Consider the following 21,800-nt stretch of genomic DNA (forward strand, 5'->3'; position numbering starts at 1 on the left):
TCTCTCAAGGGTTATATGATCATTTGTTCTCTATTTTCTCTCCTTCCTGCCTCCCCCCGCCCCTCCTGGAGAGGAGCGGATACAGCGAAGCCCAGGCAGGACTTCCTTAGCTCAGCCATGCCTTCTGGCAGGCTGCACCGCGTGCCCTCTCCCCGTCACCCCCCTTCCCCGAAAAACAATGGCCAAAGGCTCCTTCTTGTTTGTTATTTTGGATCCTGCAGAGGAAGAGCCGAGTGGAAGATCGTGTCCCCGGGGGCCCTCGGTGCATTCCAGCTCCGGCAGCGCCCGGCGAGGCTGTCGGCGCCTGGGCTGCGCCAGCCTCGGGCCTTTCGCTCCAGCCGTGTGACGCTGGGGGGGACAGTGGGTTTGGAAGCAAATGTAGCTCTGCTGAGAAGTGAGAGAAGGGGGATGGAGAGCCTTGGAGGGGTGTCTGGAGTCGCTGCTCCACAGGGAGTGCAGATCCTGTCCTTGGAACGTCCAGCACAGCACAGGTTGTCACAGTGCCAAGAGGAGCTGGGCTTTTGTGCCGACTTTGTGACATTGATTGAACCCCCCAGCTTCTCCTTTGCTTGTCGCGCTGTAGTGAGCCTCAGACTCTCTCTACCTCTGGCTCCAAAACTTTCCAGGATGACCTTGGGTCTCTCCAGGTGCTTTGAGCCGGCGGCTCTGTGGTGGAGAGCACGTTCCTGGCACGTGATGCTGTCTAGGCTGCCCCAAGGGCAACCCCACCACCAATTTCCTCTTTGTTGCCTTCAAAGGTTTGTTGTTTCCCAGGGCCCCAGTCAAAATAGTTCTTTGGGGTCACTTGATAGAAGCGATTTACAATTTGCCTGAAACCTGGAATACGCATTTTCCAGAATCCCACAACAGCAAGGGATCCTGGAATCACAGAATGGTTTGGGTTGGAAAGAATCTTTGAAATCATCTTGTTCCACCCTCTGCCATGAGCAGGGACACCTTCCACTCTCCCAAGTTGCTCCAAACCCTGTCCAGTCTGGTCTTGGACAGTTCCAGGGATGGGACAACCTCTGCCAGTGCCCTCCTAGTGCTTTAGAGCACTAAATGTTTTTTAAAAAAAGGTACTTGTGCTTGTTGCCCAAAACCTGCAGTGATCTGAAGAAGATTTCAGGGATTGTGTGGTGCCTGCCTGGCAAACAGCCTGAACTGTGTGGTGTTAAATGAGCAGTTTCTTGCTGTCATTGGGGTCTCTTGAGAAAACTCAGCCTGGATCAGACCTTTCCTAATTGATGCTTCCTTTCTAGCAGGTCTTGCTACCCTGCTGCCTTTGGACCTGATGTCGTGGTTTAACCTGGTTTAACACCCTGGGTTTGCTCTGCTTGTGGCTAACTTGTGTAGGGCAGCTCAGCAGAAGGAGATTGCCCATGGAAATGTCACTCCTGGAGGGGTGGCTTGTGTCAGCTCTGATTGCTTGGGCCTGATTCAGTGTCCTTTACGTCTATGAGAACTGTCAACTTCAGTGGGTGTTCCCTGGGCCCGTGCTGTTATTTCTGCTGGCTGTCTGCTAAATCACACTGAAAAGGAGCAAAACTGCTGTTACTCCCACCTGTATTGTGCAGGCAGAGCCTGTTGCCAAGGGAATGTTGTGCAATCACGAGTGAGATGCAGAGTGGCTGTTTCTTTCTTAGAGATTGGGATAACTGAAAAAATACGGAAAGAATTTGGAGGGGGAGTCATGGCTGTAGATACAGATGTTTGTGTAACACACCTGGTGCCCTTAGCTGGGGATTTTATTACTCTCAGCTTATTTGTCCCCCTCAGTGACCTGGAAAAGGAAAGTGAATTTTCAGAATGAAGGGCTGCTGCTTTTGTGATGGGAAGAGCAGGGCGAGGTAGGGACCCACACAGCCCCTGTACAGTGGAGCTGTTGGCAGTGTTTGGTTGATAGTTGGAGTTTTATAAAGCCATCTTCCCCTCCAGCTGAGATTCTCTGTGTTTTGGAGAGCAAACACACAAGCCTTTGGTCTCCAAACCTGGCTGAAAGGCTTCAGGTAGTCTGTAAGGGCTTCTAGGGCTCAGGTAATCTGAGGGGAGTGGAAGAGGTGGAAGGTAATTGTGTTACCTCGTGTTTTCTGTGGTTAAAGCCCTGCTTTAAGTGATGGTAGCTCAGCTCAGCTGCTGGGTGGTAACTTGCTACGACTTGACATCTGCAACTGCAGCTCAAGGAGGGGAAAAATAAACATGTGGTTGATAAGTGGTGTAGTTTTCTGGCTAATGGCCGTTCTTGAAGCGTTTCTTCAAAACCTCCTTCTCCTGCATCCCAGAAAGGTGAGTAAGGGTTCATCAGATACTCTCAGGGCTGTTCTCCTCCATACTCAGTTTTTATTCTCTCATCATGGGCCTTAATGCCCCCAAGGCCGTGTGGTTTGGTTGGTAAAGCCACCTTTGCCCTGCTTGGCTGATGGAAAGCACAGGTTTCCCCCAGGCAGCTGCTGCAGGTGTTTGCACAGCGGTGGACGCTGCGTTCGGCGGCTCCATCGGGCACTGGGGCGTAGCAGATTTTGGCTCCTGCTCAGGGAAGACTGAGGGGAGCTGGCTGGAATTTGCCCCAGTGGTGGGAGGCTTTGCTCTGGGTGAGGCAGTGCCAGTCCCGGGGCTGGAGCTGGCTTGGAGCAGTGCTGGACTGTGAGCACAGAGGAAGATGTTAAATGAGCAGTTTCTTGCTGTCATTGGGGTCTCTTGAGAAAATTCAGCCTGGATCAGACCTTTCCTAATTGATGCTTCCTTTCTAGCAGGTCTTGCTACCCTGCTGCCTTTGGACCTGATGTCGTGGTTTAACCTGGTTTAACACCCTGGGTTTGCTCTGCTTGTGGCTAACTTGTGTAGGGCAGCTCAGCAGAAGGAGATTGCCCATGGAAAGTGCTGGGAACTGGCTCCTTGCCAAGGTCAGCCTGTGGTTTCAGTGAGTGCAGTCCTGCAGGTGTGACTGGGGGTAATTCAAACACCAGCAAGGTGGTTTTGAAGACGAGAAGAGGTTCAGGTGAGGCTGTGGTGGAAGGGAAGATGGAGAGGAGGCATCAAGCACTGGTCACAGAATGGGTCTCCTCTCTGCTTAGAGTGCTCGGGTCTGGCTTCATGGTGGCAGCTCTAATTTACATCTGGTTTAAAGCTGCTTAAAAAAAAAAAATTACCTCCCCCATTTAATTTTAAAGCCACCCGTGTGCCCTGTGATTCTGGATTCTATTGCTTCTCTGGGGAGGGCTGTGCAGGATTTGTCCCTTGTTATGGGCTCTCTGTTGCCTGACACATGAGGAACAGCCTGTCTCCTCTTTGCTAGCATCCCTCCAAAGACTTCACAGGCAAGCCTCTTCCCTTTGAATCTTCTTTCCTCATGCAGGATCCACCCAGCCAAAAACAATAAAACATAAAATGGAAAGAGAAAACAAACAAAAAAAGGGACTGTTTGTGATTTCTGTCTTTTGCTGCCAGTTGGCTGCACGACTTGAACACTCTTCTTTTTTTCCCCCCACTCCTTCCAACCCATTCCAATGTGTTAGTCTTTAAGTTGCAGCAGGAATGTCTGGGAATAACTCGCATCCCAAAGCGACAGCTTGAGAAATGAGGAGCTGGTCTCCTCCTCAGGCACCAGATGGAGGAACTGTCCTGCTCAGCCCTTGGTTTTTTGGGAACAAAAGCTTCTGTGGTCTCTGCAGGGACCCAGGACAGCACAGCTCCTGCGTGAATTTCTGCTACAGGGTTTAAATGGAGGCAGGTGGTGCTGAGGTCCCCAAAGTGCCTGGGGAAGGAGGTTCTCTGTTAAAACCTCCATGGTGGCGAGTACAAGAGGCTGAATAAAGAGATGGCTAAAGCAGAGCGTGTGGAGGCAGCATCATCACTGTACTGGGGCTGGGTAACTCTGGGGTGTAACTGCAGGTACCCACTGAGCTGTGTGCCTGCGTGGGGTGTGGCTGGGCTGCGTGACTGTGGGGTGTATTTGGCAGTGGGCATTTAAGATGTGTAATTGTAGGGCATGTTTGGCTGTATCCAGGCATGCTGTGCAGCTGTGGGGTGTATTTGGGCTCTGTACCATCAGGGTGTGTAACTGGGGGGTGTATTTGGCAGTGTGTATTTAGGATATAGAACTGTGGGGTGTATTTGGCTGTATTCCTTCAGGGTGTGTAACTGTGGGGTGTATTTGACTCTATACTATCAGGATGTGTAATTGTGGGGTGTATTTGGTAGGGTACATTTAGGATCTATAACTGTGGGGTGTATTTGGCTGTATTCCTTCAGGGTGTGTAACTGTGGGGTGTATTTGACTCTATACTATCAGGATGTGTAATTGTGGGGTGTATTTGGCAGTGTGTATTTAGGATATAGAACTGTGGGGTGTATTTGGTAGGGTATATTTAGGATGTGCAACTGTGGGGTGTATTTGGCTGTATTCCTTCAGGGTGTGTAACTACGGGGTGTATTTGGCAGTGTGCATTTAGGATATGTGATTGTGGGGTGTATTTGACTCTGTACCATGAGGATGTGTAATTGTGGGGTGTATTTGGTAGGGTACATTTAGAATATATAACTGTGGGGTGTATTTGGTAGGGTACATTTAGGATCTATAACTGGGGGGTGTATTTGGCTGTACTCCTTCAGGGTGTGTAACTATGGGGTGTACTTGGCAGTGTGCATTTAGGATGTGTAATTGTGGGGTGTATTTGGCTTTGTACTATCAGGATGTGTAACTGGGGGGTGTATGTGGCTGTATTCCTTCAGGTGCTAAACTGTGGGGTGTATTTGGCAGTGCACATTTAGGATGTGTGATTGTGGGGTGTATTTGGTAGGGTACATTGAGAATATATAACTGGGGGGTGTATTTGGCGGTGTTCCATCAGGATGTGTAACTGTGGGGTGTATTTGGCAATGCACATTTAGGATATATAACTGTGGGGTGTATTTGGTAGGGTGCATTTAGGATATATAATTGGGGGGTGTATTTGGTTGTATTCCATCAGGATGTGCAATTGTGGGGTGTATTTGGCTCTGTACCATCAGGGTGTGTAACTGTGGGGTGTGTTTGGCAGTGCACATTTAGGATGTGTAACTGTGGGGTGTATTTGGTAGGGTACATTTAGGTTGTGCAACTGTGGGTTGTACTTGGCAGTTCACAGTGAGGCTGTGTAGCTGTGGGGTGTATTTGGCTGTATTCCATCAGGATGTGTAACTGTGGGGTGTATTTGGCAGGGCACGTTTAGGCTGTGTCACTGTGGGGTGTATTTGGCTGTATTCCATCAGGATGTGTGACTATGGGCTCTCTTTGGCAGGGCACATTTAGGCTGTGTCACTGTGGGGTGCATTGGGTACAGCCGGTGCCACCAGCAGCTCCATCACAGCCGTGAGTGGAGCCAGCAGCAACTCTGGCAGCACCTCACATGGTTAATAAAGGGCAAAAATGGCCAAGAAGAGGGATGGGGGGATAAAAAATGGTGAGGAACAGCACTGTGAGCACTAGGGTTTGGTGAAGATGGCAAGGAGGAGGTGCCGGAACAGGGGGATGCTCCCTAGCAGGAATTGTGGCCCGTGCAGACCCCACACAGGAGGAGGTTCTCCTGATGGAATGGGACCTGTGATGGCTCCACATGGCAGGAATGGGACCTCTGGAGGCTCCTCACAGGAGCAGGGGGATGTTTCTGGCAGGAACTGTAGCCTGTGGAGGTGATTCCTGGCAAGAATTGTGACCAGTGGAGGCCCCACACAGGAGCAGGTTCTCCTGACAGGAACCACGGCCTGTGGAAGCCCCACGGGAGCATGGGACACCTACAAGAAGGAAGGACAACTATTATGTCCCAACCATATCTCTCCCAGTTCCCAATCCTTCTGCAGCCCTTGGTGGGAGGTAGATCCCTCAGAAGACGGGAAGTTGAGCCACGGTGGGTGGGGGTAAGGCATTGTGTCAGCTTTATCTTTGTTTCTCGTTATCCAAATCAGTTGGCAATAAATCAGATAGACAGTGATTGGAATGGGATCACCATACTTCTATAGCAGCCCATCAGCTTTTTCATCTGATTTCCTGCTTTGCCTCGGTTGGGCAGCACAGAGGGTGGACATCTGGCAGCCCACCACAGCAGCAAACATTCATTTCTGCTACCCTAAGCTTGGCACAGCCCTGTGGCAGGGCTCATGGAAAGCCAGATGACTGTTGTCCATAAAAAACTGGGATGCTGGGCTCTGCTTCCATGGTGCCTCTGCCATCTGTGGGGTCTCACGGGTTATCCCTTGTTGAAGACAGATGTGGTGGCAAGGTAGAAACAGACTTATTTGACTGAGTGCGAGGGTCACGAGATGCCCAGGGCAGCAGCTGCTGCATGAATAACCTTAGTTTCAACAACAAAAAACAAGCTGAAATGTTTTCAGTAGATATGGGGACTGTTCTCAGTGCTGGTGTGGCTCTCGTGTTGCTCGGGGGAAAGTGGAGGGTTTCTGCATTGTCAGACCCCTGTCTTGGGGGCTCTCTGTTCCTTCCTTCTTCCTCTTAAGAGTAGGATTAGAAATGAAGGGAATTCAGCCCTGTGGAGTGCTTGGCATGTAGTTCTGCTTTGTGGACAGCAAAGCCAGGACCAGCAGATCCAGCCCCAGGAAGCTGTGATACCGAGATAGGGCAGATGTATTCCAGTGGAAGGGAAGCTTTAGGATCTGAGCAGGAGTTCAGCTGTATTCCCACAGGTGGTTCAGAATGGTTTCCACTGCTGCTCTGTATGGGGGAATTGTATTTTTAATCCTGTTTACTGGAACTCACTTGAGGGGAATGTGTTTTGTGTAGCGTTGAGTGGTGGCCAAGCAGCTTTCATTGAGCAGACCAGTTCCAGGAGGGATTCCTGTGCTGGTGCCATCGCTACAGTAGGAAAAACCTGGCTTGGGTATTCCATGAGTTTTCTGATGTTATAGTGCTTCAGAATTGCTTTGCTTCCAGGAAAAGGCTCATCCTGACTTTTCGTTGAATGCCTGCCTGGAGAGACTGAATTATTGAGAGAGTGGTGGGGTTCCTGGCAGATGGGGATGGTGGAGATGACAGTGGCATGTGCAGGACACTCACTGGAATTTCCTCTCTCCCTCTCTGCCATGAACTCTGATGCATTTAGAGTCTCTGTGACTTGGAAAACGAAGATGTGATTCATGGGATTCTGAGCATACTTTGTAGTAACTTTATTAGTGCAGGGAGTTGATTTGTGGTCACTAAATGTTCAGTCGTTCAAGTCAGATTTAAGTAGCTTTAAAATTTATATGGTTTGGAAGCAAAATTTCAGCCTCCCTGGAATCCATGGGGAAAACCACCACAGCCACTGGGATAAGATTTGACTGGTGATGCTTTAAGAAATGTGTCTTCTAAAAGCTTTCTGCTCCTAATTGCATTCCTTTGTTCTTTTTCCTTAAAGTCTTGTGAAGAAGGCAATCTGAGGACCATGCATCCGTGACTCCTGGTACCAGCCTGTGAGCCGGGGCGATGGAAGTTCTAGAAGGCCGCCAGCGTACTGCTTCTGTGACCATTCCCAATGGATTTACCAACAGGGTTTTCCAAGCAAACATGGAGGAAGGGAGCACGGATGCCTTGGAGGCCTGTAGTGCTGAGCACTGCGCCTCCGGCGACGCAATCCCGAGCGAGCAGGAGGAGACGCACAGGTATAAGAAGACAACCAAGGGCAACCGGATCTGGAATTTCGTCAGGCGAAGGAAAGGACTCTCTACGAATAAAGACAGACCCCAGTCCATGATCCTGCTGGGAGTTACGGCTGAGGCCTCAGAGTTAAAAAAGCCATCCTTCATGGACAGGGTACGGTCGTCAAAAAAGGGAAGATCCTCCAGGACGCCCAAGAACGTGGATTTGAGAGCGTCCAGAGTGCCGGACGTGTGTGACCCTGAGGAGGACCTTCATTCCAGTGGGCAGAGAGCTCTCTACAGGGTCAAGAAGCTGGGCGATGGCCGGAGGCCCTCCCGCCACTCGTACGCGGGGTACATCGAGGACTTGGACTCTTCTTTTGAGGACATAGAGCTGAACATCAGCATTCCTGAACTCGATACTGCTGAAAGCAAATGTCTCAGGGATATCAGTGGCAGATTACACGGGGAGGATAATGATGGTAACTGCCACAGAATACCGGCCAGGAAGAGTGACTCTTTGAATTTTGAACACATGAAGAGTCCTGCAATTACAGAAGGGGACAATCAAAAGAGGTGTGCTGTGCTCCCACAGGAGAGCAGGAGAGGAAGGAGCTCTGATGTCTGGAGCTATCTGAAAGGAATTTCATTAGCTGGCAAAGATAATTCAAAGCTCCCAGATCAAAGGGCTGAAACCAATTTCCAGAACTTAGAAAATACAACCGATCATTCCGCTTCTTACTTTGACTTTGATACAAGATGTGAGGAGAATCTCAGCCAGCGGAAAAAATCAAACGGTGCTGCCAAAGCCACTCACTTTGGGGGTGTTGTGAGGTTCCTGACCAGCGTGGCCGAGGCAGCTCGGCGGCTGCGAGGCTCCTCGAGGGCGTTTTCCCCCGATGAGAAGAGGCCTCAGCGGAGTTTCCGAGGCCGCAGGCAGGATGTTGCCTCCCCCAAAGAGGGCTTGGTTATCGAGAACGAGGGCGCAAAGGCCTTCTGCACGGTGGGAGCCTGTCTGCAGTCCCCAGATTCGGGCACGTGGGAGAACCTGAGCTTGGAGAGTTTAGCAGGGAAGGAGCCCATGCAGCACTGCAAAACCACGGAAGGGGCAAAAGGCGTTGGTTCCTCTGGGCCGGACGGTGGGAATGACAGACTTAATGAAACATCACTTTCCCCCTTTGGGCCAGAACCGGCCATGTCCCACCTGGCAGAGCTTGCAGATGGCTCTTTCACTGAGCTGAATAGCAAAGACCTCTCTGAGGATCTGGCTGAACTTCCACAGACGACTCCGGCCGAACCGATTCAGGACTTGGGCACTACTGCAGAGAAGCCCCAGATCGTGGCCAGGGACCTGCCACCTTCTCATGATCTTCCTGTGAATAGTCTGGATGCTGGGGACTTGGGCTGTTCTCCAGCTGCCAGTGGGGACTTTTCTGCAGTGGCTGGGGCTCAGACCCACCTCCCACAGGCATCACCAACTAAACTTGATACTGAGCATGTGGCTTGTGCCCCGGTGGTTGCTAAAGACGTGGATCTGTCTCCAGCAGTTGCTCAGGAGCTTTCAGAGACAGAACTGGATAATCAGGACTTGAGAAATCCTGAGCTGCCTTTGCAAAACTTGTCTGGAGGCGAGCTGGAGTTTCAGGACACTGGCAGTACCCTGGAGAGGGTCGTGGGCAGGGACCTGCCACCTCCTCTTGATCTTGTCAATAATTTGGATGCTGCAGATCTGGGCTGTTCTCCAGCTGCTGATGGTGCCTTTTCTGCAGTGACTGAGGCTCAGACCCACCTTCCACAGACATCACTGACTAAACTTGATACTGAGGATGTGGCTTGTGCACCAGTGATTGCTAAAGACATGGATCCATCTCCAGTTGTGGCTCAGGAAATTTCAAGGACAGAACTGGATAATCAGGACTTGAGAAATCCTGAGCTGCCTTTGCAAGACTTGTCAGGAGGTGAGCTGGGGATTCAGGACTCAGGCAGTACTCCAGAGACATCGCAGGCTGGGGGCAGGGATGTGCCACCTTCTCCTGATCATCCTGTGAATAAGCTGGATACTGTGGACTTGGACCATTTCTCAGCTGCCAATGGTGACTTCTGTGCAGCAGCTGAGGCTCTGATCCACCTTCCACAGGCAGCTCTGACTGAAGAGATCCAAGACACTGTCAGTACTCTGGAGAAGAGTCAGGTCATGGGCAGGGACCTGCCACCTTCTCACGACGTTCCTGAGAATATTCTGGATGCTGGGGACATGAGCTGTTCCGCAGTTGCCGACGTTGACTTTTCTGTAGTGACTTTTTTAAAGTGCTCCACAGTGAGAAGGCAGGGTTTGGAACAGCCTGGTGGCCGCATTAAAAAGAGGGGAACCACTTCATTTGTGGAACAAAACTCTGTGGAGGTCATGGACAGAGTGGAAGAGTTCAGCTGCAGCACGGAGTGCAGGCCCTTCCAAGTGCACGTCTCGAGGATTGTCTCCTCTGGACGGCTCAAAAATGGAAAGGTATGAGCAGCTTCGTGAGGTTTGCAGTAAGACCACGCTGTTGTACATCTTTGTTTGCACTTGGAAGCATTGTTTTACATCCCCCATTGGGATTTCCAGTTAAGGAGGTTGTTCTGTGAGTGGTGGCAGTAGACACAGCTTTTACATCAGTCTGAGCTCTTATTTACTAACTTCCAGAGCTGCTTCTCCTATGACCCTTTGTGTGGATCAGTGTCTCTCGAAGAGGGAGTAGCAGTTTATGTATTTCTAGACACTGCCTTCAGTTTTTTTCCTCACTGCATTTAAGTTCATTTGAAGTAGAAGCTCCTAAGAAGAGGGGTTTTGCCAAATTGAGAGTTAGGTGCTCTGTGGGCAAACAGAATTCAGTAGTTGCACTTTGGCCTCTGTGTTTTCTTACCTAAAATACTGCTGGGTATCGTAGGAGTGATGGAGTGGGTGATGAATGAGAGGTGGGCAATGCTGGTGGCTTCAGTCATGGCAGGATGTTCCTGTCTGGTACAAGCAAGTCTTTCAAAGCCCTTAAAATCCTCAAAACATTTCAGTGGACATTGCATTTTGGACTAAGTTCTGGGTGTTACAAATCTGTCTTGTCCGGCTTATTGCTGGGATACCTCAGAAGTCCTGTGGAGCCAGTGTGAAGCCCAGCTTTAGGGTTCTTTCGGGTACCTGCTGGTTAGCTGAGGCTGGAATGAGGACTTTTTCTTTTATCAAGGTGCCAGGTAGAAAAATCAGGTTGATTTGTGAAGAAACTTTCTCTTTTCCTTTTGGGTTTGCAGAGACAAGAGATATTCCAGAGGTGGTGACGCTGTTCCCTGTTGGAAAAGGGGTCACAGTAGCTCCTGAGCCAAGAGGGGAAGTGTTTGAAAATTGGCAGCAGATTAGAAATGCTGGGGGGAAAAAATCTGAACTTCTGACTTGCAGCTAAAACAGGCAGTAGCATTGTTAGTTATTCCTGGTTTTGTTTTTCTGCTCTGCTTTGTGTAGTACAAAGAATTACTGAAGCGCTCTGTGTAATCCCAGGCACTCCAGAGCACTGAGTAGTGGTTGGTCACTTCTTGGGGTTGCTGGAAGAAACATTTTTAGGAGGAACTTGAGAGGGCTGTGGTTTGATATCCCTTCACAGGGACCAAGCTGAAAGTATTCTGGGCGGGAGCAAGATGAGAGAGGCACGAAAGGATGGAGTGGAGCAGAGGGAAATACCGGCACTCTCCTCCCAGAGCAGCCAGGAGGGCAGGGGCTGCCTGTCTGATCCCAGTGCTCTCAGGGCACAATCCCAGCGCTTTCCCAGCTCAGCTGTGTGAACAGGAGATGCCCTAAGCCCCAGCTCAGCTGTTGCAGCTTACAAACATTACAGAGAAACTTAAATATGGTGCTTGAGATAACTGGGCAGGAAACCTCCCCTGAGTTCCCGTGGAGCGTGGCGATAGCACACGACCTCCGGGCTGCCGCGGCTTCCTCTCGCAGGGAGGGCTGGCTGCCTCCTGGGCAGGAGCAGCAGCAGGGTGGGAGGGATGGCAGACAGCCCCAGCTGGGTTGTGGACACCTCCAGCACCCCAGGAACTCCTGCTGCAGGTTTGGAAATGCCCAGCGATCTGGTGGTGGCATCAAGGCCAGAGCACAGGGAGGCTAAAGGAGGGATCTCCTGGACGGGAAGAGCCCTGGATGGTCTGCCAGCAGCTCCAGTAACAAATGACCTGAGATACCCCAGGGATTTGCTCGCCTATCTCCCATCAGGGAGCGGCACTCGGAAACACTTTCCCAAAAATAAACATGGAAGAGGAGTAACTGCAGCCTGAGCGTGACAGTAGCAGCAAACTCCAGCCTCTTATTGTTTTAGGGCTCAATCCATCTCTTTGCTGGCACCTGTTCCTCAGGACAGTTGTTGGCCCTGCTGCCTCCGGTCCAGGCTGCTCTGGTTCACTGTAGTATTTGTATTTCAAGGAAAGTGCTCAACCACAGGCAGGGAGAAGGTGCTGCCAGGACGGGCCGGCTCGGCCAGGCCAGCTGCTGTGAGCAAGTTCTCCAGCAGCTTTACAGTGTATGAGCAGTGTAGGGCAGAAGGCATTTCCCAAACAACTTAAACATTGTCCCACAAAAAGCATTAAAGGGGCTCCTGTGGGGAGATGGTGTGACAAACTGAGGCTGGTGTAGCACAAGGGATGCTGGAGTGGGATTTAGGGCATCTGTACATTAGTTCTGTCAGTCAGTAAATCTGTTCAGCTGTAATCTCTTGCAATTAATGCCCCTGTTTTTTGCTTCCTGGTCTTGTCTTTTGAAATTGTAATGTCTTTGGGCAGGAGCTGAGAGATACTATGGGCAAGTAGCTGGGTAGGGTTTGATCCTGGTGCTTTAAAGGAAATAGCATTGCAGCAGCATTTGATAAGAGCTGCTGTAGAAAAGTAGACAAGCACATCCCTGATAGTTGCTTTCAGACCCCATCCCAAATTCTCATGTGGTCTGGGGAATCGGGAAACAGTGGAGATGAAACGTTTTGAAGAATTGGAAGAATGGTAAAGGTTAAAACCAATTGTCAGTGGGAAATGCATTACTCCATTCATGCTGCAGCAGCTCTGGAATCAAAGTGCCATCCTTACTCTGAGCGATACGAGAAAAGGAGGAAAAGATGACATGGAGGTTTTGCCAGGTTTTGGACAGAATTTACATTTTCCATGTCTCCACTGAAGTGATTTATCCTCATCCCACCTCTAAAAACACCACAGCACCCCAACAGGGAAACTGCTGCTGCAAGAAGCCAGGCATAGCCCCAGGAGTTGTCTTTGACCACTTCCAGTAGCTCGAGATGATGCTTAGATGGAAAGCAGCTTTGATACCATGTAATTTGCAATTCCAGCTTTCCATCGGGCTTCCAAAGTGCCTCATGTATCCCTAGACAGGGCTTGTGGGTGATTTGATACCTCCTTTGGAGTGACACTAGGAAAGGTTGCAAAACAGGCACCTGAATGCATATTTCAGGTATCAGTTTGGAGTTTTTAGGACCCAGAAACAAGGTTCAGGTTTATTGCTGGCTGAGAGATCTGCCATGGGATGAGGTCCCTGCTTGTCCCAGGGCCACGACCGGGAGCATCTCGGAGCCTCTGGGCTCTCTCACCCTGGCAGTGACAGAGCAGAGGGCTCTCACCGCAGTCTTTCTGTGCCCTCTGCTGGCTTGTTGGGAAATAAGAAGTTCTTTTTATGGAACGGAAAGCCTAATCGTTTTCCTTGGGGTTCAGAATTTTATCTCCAAAGGGTTTGCAGGCTGCAGCTTGCTTCTGGCTGTTGTGGCTGCGCACAGACCCCAGCTGGGTTTGTGAGGCCGTTCTCTGGGGGAATTAGGGTTGCCAGAAGTGTGAAAATGAGATTTCTCCGGGCTTGTCAGCCTTGGCAAAAGCTGTGTGTCCCATAGGGTGAGGTGCCAGGCCGATGGGATGCTCTGTTTGGTTTCAGGGCTCTGTAAGGGGCTGTGTGCTCAAACTCCTGCGCCACTGCAGATGTTTCTCTTGAGCAGCTGAGGTTGTTCCTCTGAGGGCTGGGCTCGGGATCCAAACTGTCCCTGGTGCAGGGTGGTGCTGCTCCGAGTGGCCCACATGGATATGGGGCAGGATGGGTGCTGTCAGGGCATGAGTAGGTTTTTGGGTGCTGTGGCTGCTGTGTGTGGGAAAAGGAGCCTCTCCCTGCGCGGTGGGTCCGACTGGAAGCGCAGGATTACTGATTTGCCTGAGTGTGCACATGCCAGGGGATGGCTTTGCAGATCTGCTGCCTGATAGCTGGGGCATCGCTCAGATCCTCCCACAGCTTTGGGCTTTGGCTGTAGTGCAGCTCCAAGTGCCTTTCCACAAGAGGAACATCCATCAACTTCCTGTTTCTGTGCTTGCTGAGAAGTCGCAGGTGATGCCCAGCAAGTTCACAGCGACCTTTAGCTTGAGATTGTTCTGTTGTGGGAGCAGCTGCAGAGATGGGATTGCTGAGTGGATTTATCCCTTCCCTCCCACTGCTGAATGCCATTGACCAGGAAATGGTATCTGGGAGAGTTGATCTTCAGAGCTTTCTTCATCTCCTGGTTATTCAGCTCCTGCGTTGTGTCTCAGCCTGCTGTAACAAAAGACTTTATAGTCCTTCCAAATCAAGGAACAGTACTTTACTTTCTAAATCCTGCTGTTGCCAAAAGTGTGCTGTATTCCTGTCTGCAGCAAGGTGCAATTTACTTGCAGAATGAAGATTTTGGGTATTTATGGCTTTTAATATGGTTGTGTCTGACAATCATTTTATTTTTAGAGGAGACAAAACCTCTAAAGCCTATCTGCAAGCTGCTCAGATTCTTGTATTCATAATAACCAGGAGGTGCTAGGAAAATCTTGAATTAAAGCCTATATTTAGTGCTGTCTGTAGTGGGGTAGGGTTTTTTGGGAAATGTATTTTTAACATTGTCAGGGAAAGGCAGGTTGAGTTTGCAAAGCTGATAGGCTTTGCATGTATATATAACCAGCCATGGAACACACAGATAATTCAGATTTCCACGTTTTCTTTAAACACATGGTGTGTCTTTCCTTTGTCTCATTCCCAGCCTCAAAAGTTACACCAGGGCATCAGAGTAGGGGTGAGAAGGGGCACCTTTGGGCATCGCTGGCCTTGTGGTAAAGGGATTGTGTGTCCAAAACTTCCCTGGAAGGAAGCTTTCCTTTAGCTTTTACCTCCTCCCAGCTGTTTTCCAGCCAAGGGAAGTGCACTGGCTCACTGGATATGATCCTGGTGCTGCGAGATGGAGCCTTAATTCATCCACAGTTTTCTTTTGGGGTAATTACAGCCTGTCTGCTTTGTTCTTCATCTGTAAATGAAAATAACAGCACATCAGTGAAAATGAGCTGCTGGAGTCTTGAGGATGGAAACACCAAACCATCCCAGGCACCCAGTTATTAGCAGGCTCCTGGAAGTGTGACAGATGTGTCTGTGATTGAGCCTAGAAACCTCCCAGAGGTTTCTAAGTTTGTTTGCTTCCCCTGACCTTTGTCAAATGATTTTTCTTCTGATTTCTTGACTCTAAGATTATACACAAGACTTCCACGGTGTCACATGTCACAGAGAATAAAATGAAAAGTAGGAGTTTGAATTGTGATGTTTTTAAAAAGAACATTCCATTCTGCAAAATGTCATGGTACAGTGTCATTTTCAGGAACTTTTCCTCCTGGAATAGAATAATAAAAGTTGGAGTGAGGAAAACGCCAACGTTTTTCTCCACTTAGCTGTAAATGCCAATTCTTTGGATTGCTGTTACCAAGCATTAAGGTATAACTGAGGTATTTGACCATTTTCTGGGTGCTTCAACCCACTGCAACTGTTTTATTCAGGTAAATATTTTGTAGGCTATAGATGCAAGGACGTGTCTGGTTAGCTGTTGTCATCAGTTTGGCTGCTCTTTGCTGTCCTTTGGAAGCAGCCAGCTCTTGCTGGTACGGGGTCCTCAGCACCTGCTAATTCCTTCCCTGTGTGTGCTCCTGCTGGGACTTGGGAATGGGAGAGCAGCTTCACCCCAAAATGCAGAGCAGGAACTGGGTCTCCATCAAGGTTACTCCCAGGAGTTCCTGGGACACTCAGTGCCCCTGGAAGTGTTGGACTCAAAGCTGTGCAAGGTCTGAGCCCCATGCAATGGGGGCTGCACGCCAGGGCCAGCAGGTCCTGCAGTCAGAAATGCACCAGGCGCAGCTTGTAGCGAGCTGTGCTGCCCTGTCTGGGAAATTCTGTGTATTACTCTGTGCCCTGTGGTTGCTTTGCCTGAGATTTGACTGCTGTTGGTAAAATCCTTTTGTGCCCCTTCTCTTGGCAGCCGACGTCTCATCCTTCGCAGCCGTCCCCGCAAGCAGCGCCCTTCAAGGTGCTGGTGGAGCGCTGCCGCTCCGAGCCCCTCTCGCAGAGCACCCCGATGGGGCTGGACCAGGTGGGAGGGCGCATGCAGCACCTGCTCCGGAGACGAGGTGAGTGGCTCTTCTCTCCCAGCTTTGTTTTTGGGTGTCACCCATCCTGCAGAGCCAGCCAAGGGCAGGAGTGGAAGAGTCAGGAATGGGGCTTGCGTCCGTGCTGGTTACATCCAGGTGAGGGAGCTCCGATAGCCGCGTGCTGAGGAGTTCCTTGCTGGCTAATAGGATCTTCTTGTGCTCAGTGTGTTTATGGAATAAGGCTGTTTCCTCTCTTTAGTGTCTCTGAACACAGTCCCCATAATCTGGTTATGAGGGGATGAACAGGGGTAGGCACGTGAGGTGTAAAAGCTGTTCAGCAGCTGCTGCGTGAGTTTATATTGGGTAGTGTTCTCTTGGATTTCTGTCCCCTAGGGATCCTCTGTGGTGAGGTGGTGAGGGGTGGTGGATACTGAGATCACAACTCAAGGCTGATGTTTGTTTGGAAACACAAGAAGTAAGGGGATTTTTCCTCTTGTGCTTGGGTACTTTTCATGATGAGGGAGGGAATCTCATGAGCCAAAGTCCGGGGTGACCTCTCTGCATCTGTCCTGCTCACAGAGACGCCAGAGAGAGCGCTGTGGAATGTATTTGCTGGCAGGGTCTTGTGCTGGCAGGTAAATTGGTTGACAGCTGAATAGATGACATCATTTTTTTCAACCTCCTAATTAAAAGGATTGATAATGAGAGAAAGGGAATTATTTCCTGAAGGGCCACTGCTGGCATGAAGAATCCTGTGATTTAGCAATGGGCAAGCACGGGAGTGCTGCCAGATTGTGCTGGCATTGCTCGGGAGCGCTCCGGGGATCCGGGCGGCTGATGGATGGTGGCAGCACATCAGGGTTACAAAGAACTAGGGAGGACAAGGCAAATTGGCTGCCTGTGCTGTTAATTGATGGCTCTGCTGTTGGGGTGCACATGTTCCCAGCACAGGGGAGTCACACCCCCCCCCTCAGAGTGAGCATTCCCTGTTTGCATCCCGCTCCCGAGCGCTGCTCCATCGCGAGCAGCCTCCTGCTATAATCGGCACCGTGCTGCAGCCTGGCTCTCCAAGAGTCTCCAAAGTGAAATGTGGGCTACTAAAAATAGCAGCAGGCTGCCTGCATCAGCATTGAGGAAATAGGTCTCAGTGCAATCTCTCTCCCAGCAACGCTGGAAGAGAATCAGGATGGCTGCCCAGGCAGCCTGCAGCGGGATCCCAGCCCTGCTGTGCTCTGGCCTGGGCAGGGCAGAGCCCCCACCTGTTTGGCTTGGGGGTCTCCACTCTCCCAAAGCCTGGAACCGTTTATGCTGGTCTCAAACCCCTCAGGACTGACACAGTCTGAAACCTCTGCCTGGTTAGAAGTACATCAGGAGATAGAAATTTAGCGGTGTGCATCTTTGAGGGAAGAATTCCAGAATGTGGCTGTTTCCTGTAGATCCGTGCTCCAGGACTGGGATGAGGAGCCTCCAGGTGCTGGAGACACCTGTGGGGATGCAGGTACTGTGTATGTGTGCTGCCTGGATCACATGGACCTGTGCTGGCAGCTGCTGTGGGGGCACCAGTGGTGCTCAGCTCTGCTTCCTTCCCTCCAGGCCAGGGGATGTGAAGAGCCTGATGGAAGAAGGGATTCAAATCTAAGCTTGCCAAATGTGGGAGGGAAAACTCTGGTCTCACACAGAAATAGCAGCTTCACCCCAAAAAGAGAGGGATGGGATGTGGAGCTGAAAATTTGGGTTGACTGGAAAAGTAGAGCTCATTTGCTTCTTTCTCACAGGCTGCTTTGTGCCTGGGTAGTGCCATCTGCAAGGCCAGGCTGGGGTCTGGTGTGAGCGGTATCAATTAAAGCTAGAGCAGAACTGCATCTGTGAGGGCTTGGCCTGAAACGCTGGGGGTGAGAACTAGCCCAGTTTCCTTAAAAAACCAGCTTTTATGGACTTACCCATTCTTGTTTTGTGTGTAAATTCGAGGAGCTGTTTCTTTTCCAAGGTCTGGCATCCTGTGGACCACGGTGACGGTGCAGCTGGGATTGCTGCAGGTGCTGCTGCTGGAGCAGCTGTGACCCAGGGAGCTGCTGCCCTGTGCACACCGGTGCAGGTTGATGAGGGTCTCCTGCTCCTGGCAGAGCCTCCTGGCTCCACAGCCAGCTGGGCTGGCCCCACCTCGGGATGTGGCTCCCGGCTCTGCCTTTTTGTAGTATCCAAGCTGCACTATTTCTCTTGTATCCCAAGAGCACTGAATAAAGCACCTAAATATACTCTCTGCTCTCCTTTTCTAAAGGAGAGGTTGAATGAGTCTCTTGCAAACAATTTTGTTTCTTTCATTTAAAAGAACAGCCTCCGCCCCCAGCCTGAGCTAAAGCACAGCATTTATCTTTTGTCATTCCTTTTTTTTTTTTTGTTCCCGTGGATTTTCTCCTGGCAGCTGAGAACGAACAGGCTTCAAAGACCCTGAAGGTGCGCGGGAACTGCAGGAACGGTGGCCGTCGATGGAACCTCTTCAAGCCTGGAGCTGAGAAGCTGCAGATCAGCAGGGTAAGGAGCTGTGTGGAACGTGCCTCTGCCTGCTTCAGGGCTGGGATTTGCCTGCTTTGGCCTTTGTGTTTATAACAACGTGCTTGACTAACAGCTTCCTCAATCCCTGGTCCTTCAGCCACAGATGGGGTTTTGTGTGGTTTGTTATTATTTTGTAGCAATGAAAGCGCAGATGTGTTGTCCTTTCCCCCACATCAGTGTCCCTTCAGTGTATTGCAGAGGCTTTCTGGGCTGTCACTGGGCCTCCTGTGCCTGTGGCTGAGTGTTCCTTGCAGGTGGAGGGAACTGTGACGTTTCACATCGCCTTCAGATCTGCTCCGTGGTTGTGATGGGTTTATTTTTTTCTCCTTCCCTTTTTAGCCATGTGTCCTTTGGGTTTGGTGCTGCTCCCAGCACCACCTCGGTGACAAATTCACGTCACTGCTTCTTTCCCAAACTGTTTTGCAAATATAGGCACAATCCACTCGGTTCTTTTTTTGTGAATGATGCTTCTAGTGGGGGAAGTAAAAGCTGTTGTGGGCTTGGGGATGTTCATGTTTTTTTCCGGGAAAAATTCAGAAAAGATGGCAAAAATTGTAGAATTTGTCTGATATGTTTCCTTGCTTGGGTGGAGGGTTGGTTTTTTTGCCGTGCCCTGTGTTTGAAATCTGGAGGCCTTGGTTATTTTGTAGTCGTGTTTTGGATTTGTAGTGCTCACGAGTCTGGTTTCACTGGTACCCAACATATCCAGATTGCCCAAAACCCAACAGATTTTCCAGCCTGCAGTGTGATGCAGGCAGGGTTTTCTAGTGAGTGTGGCAGAACAGGTTTAGCCCTTGTTCTTCCTGTAGGGCACACGAACAAAGGATGCTCTGGGAGCCAGGAATTTCCCTGCTGGAATGGAGAGGGGAACTGACCTTCTGTGGCTGTGTTGCTGTGGCTCTTTCCCAGCCCACTGCTGTCCTTCCTTACCAGACCTTTATTGTATTCTTTTCCCCTTTGATATCTGCTGAACTGCCTTCCTGAAATGTGGTTTCCAGGGGGGCCTGGCCTCTGTGTGTGTTTTTCCATCCCAGGAGCAGTAAGTTGGCCGTGGGTGAGACTGACTGCTCCGTCCTCCTCGTGTTGGGTGCTGGGAACGCGTGCAGGGATGGACTGCTGGATTTCTGGTCGCTTGTGACTTTCTGGAATTCCATCTTGCATCACTTCTGTTTTCTTTGCTGAGTTTTTGTGGGCTGAAGTACAAAGGCAGAGGAGAGATAGACAAGGAGCTGAGCCCTTCTTTTTCTCTTCCTTCCCTTTGGGTCCTGCCTTGCTGCCCAGACATGAACTGCTTCTTTCAACTCAGGAAGGCTGCTCTGGTTTTAGACAAGCTGAACATCTAAAGCTTTGAACAAAGTTTTCCTGGAAGATAAAACGATCCAGATCCAATAAAGCTGTTTGTCCTTGGGGCCAGGATAAAGGCAGGTGGCTGCAGAGCAATAGAGCAGTGAAATACCCTGTTGTGCAGTGTGTGAGCCCTGCCTTGGAATGGCTCAGGTGTGTTATCCATTAGCTGTGTCCACGTCCAGGATCTGGTACTGACCAGTGCATGGGTATATTTGATCCATCTTAATTAATCACTTTATTACACCTTAATTAATCACTTTATTCATCCCTTGAGAGGAACCTTTGCAGCTTTCATAGCTGTCCTGGAGAGGCCCTCCTGGAAGCCAAGGTGCTGTTTGACATAAAATTGCTCCTGAATTATGTGAGCCCTGAGCATCCTGATAAAGCCAGGCCTGTTTCAGATTGGATACAGAGACCCTCAGAGAGGCTGTGGAAAACTGAAACCTCAGCAAGCCAAATACCCTGCTGGAGTCTGGGAAAGGTCAGCTAAGGAACTGCTCCTCCTGTGGTGATAGCTGGGAAGGATGTGGAGCTGGGAAGGGAAGTGAGCTGCCCATGAGCACAGAGATCTGCGGGTGCTGTTTGGCTCAGACACGGCCATGCCAAAGACTTGTGCACCACTGAGGCAGAGAATTGTTTTTGGGGAGGCCTGTTCATAAGGCAGCTTGTTGCTAAATTATGGCAAACTGGCAGCTCTGAAACCTGTGCTGGGGTTTATAAATCAGAGGTGCTGTGCAAGGGCTGCAGGAGCAGGATGTGTAAATGTGGCTCACAACAGCAGTACTGGAAAACTCATCTGTCGCCTCTGCCCCAAGCTCAGTGAACATCTACAGGGCTGCAAATCACCTCTTGGCCAGAAAGAAGTTTCTGCTCTGGCAAGATTTATCAATGTGGGGTGAGATTTGTGGGCCTGGGTGTCTCTTGGCAGGTGCTTTCATTGACAGCTGACACCAGCGAGGTGGCAGAGCAGCGCAGAAAGCAGGGATTTATCCTTCCAAAGCAGAGGCCAGGCTTCTGCAGGAGCTGTGCCTGATTGCCATCTTGAATGGGAATTTTGAGATGGAGAGAGAGCAGGAGGAGACTGACCAAGCATCAGGCTTGTCTTGGGGGCACCAGTCCCTTGGAGGGATGAGGGTGGTTGTGCAAGAGGAGCACTGGTGTCACTGCAAGTCCTTCAGAACTGCAGAGCCCTGGGAGCCCTCAGAGGCTGTTTATTCTTTGCTCTGTACAATGTGCAGGTTTTGGCAAAAACATTCCTTTCCCCTTCTTGTTTAGGGAGGAGGGGTGGTGGTGGTTTTGTGGTGTTGGGTTTTTTGGTTTAGGGTCGTTGTATGAGTGAGTTAGAAACGGCAGCACTTAGCTACCTGCTAACCCCGATGTCAGGGCTGAGGGGCTGATCCCAAGCCCAGGGAGGAACCCCCTTGGTCAAGACCACAGTTTGTTGCTGTTGTTTGTCACATCTGGTCCATCCTGTGGCAGCTGGCTGCGTCTTCATCCACCTGTCCAGAGAGCAGGGATGGTGAATGCAGCCGTGGTGGTGGCAGCAAAGGAGAGACGGGCAGTGTCTGATGCTGTGCTCCATCTCCTCTCCACCTGTGAGTGCAGGTGTGCAAGCACAGCCTGGGGCTTTTCCCTCTGCTTGTGCCTCCCTTCTCCGTTCAGTCCTTCCCCAGCTGTCCTAGCAAGTGTCTGCAAGTGTGGGCACGAACTGGAGAAGTTTTTTATGGAGTAGATAAAGTTATTGTTCCCCCTTTGTAGGTGGGAGTAAGAAAACTGAAGCACTGGAGGGTGGTACGTGTGGAGCCACACAATATATTTTTTTTTATTTCTCTCCCAGTTTAAGAAGTAGGTAAAAAGTAAAT

At 50.4% G+C, this 21,800-nt stretch overlaps 1 protein-coding gene across 2 annotated transcripts in view; it reads left to right on the top strand.

Annotated features, from left to right (window-relative positions):
* The window catches only part of ARHGEF9 (Cdc42 guanine nucleotide exchange factor 9), a 192,154-nt gene that overhangs the window by 15,760 nt on the left and 154,594 nt on the right, over nucleotides 1-21,800 (top strand). The window contains exons 2-4 of one of the 2 annotated variants that reach the window (XM_082289733.1): nucleotides 7,389-10,111; nucleotides 15,930-16,077; nucleotides 18,461-18,570. In XM_082289733.1, the coding sequence (XP_082145859.1) occupies nucleotides 7,457-10,111; nucleotides 15,930-16,077; nucleotides 18,461-18,570 (2,913 nt within the window). In that variant the 5' untranslated portion in view covers nucleotides 7,389-7,456. The remainder of the gene's footprint in view (nucleotides 1-7,388; nucleotides 10,112-15,929; nucleotides 16,078-18,460; nucleotides 18,571-21,800) is intronic. The other variant, XM_082289734.1, reaches the window with a different exon arrangement.

Source organism: Coloeus monedula, assembly GCF_965178545.1.
Source record: "Coloeus monedula genome assembly, chromosome: 12".
Taxonomy (NCBI): Eukaryota; Metazoa; Chordata; class Aves; order Passeriformes; family Corvidae; genus Coloeus; species Coloeus monedula.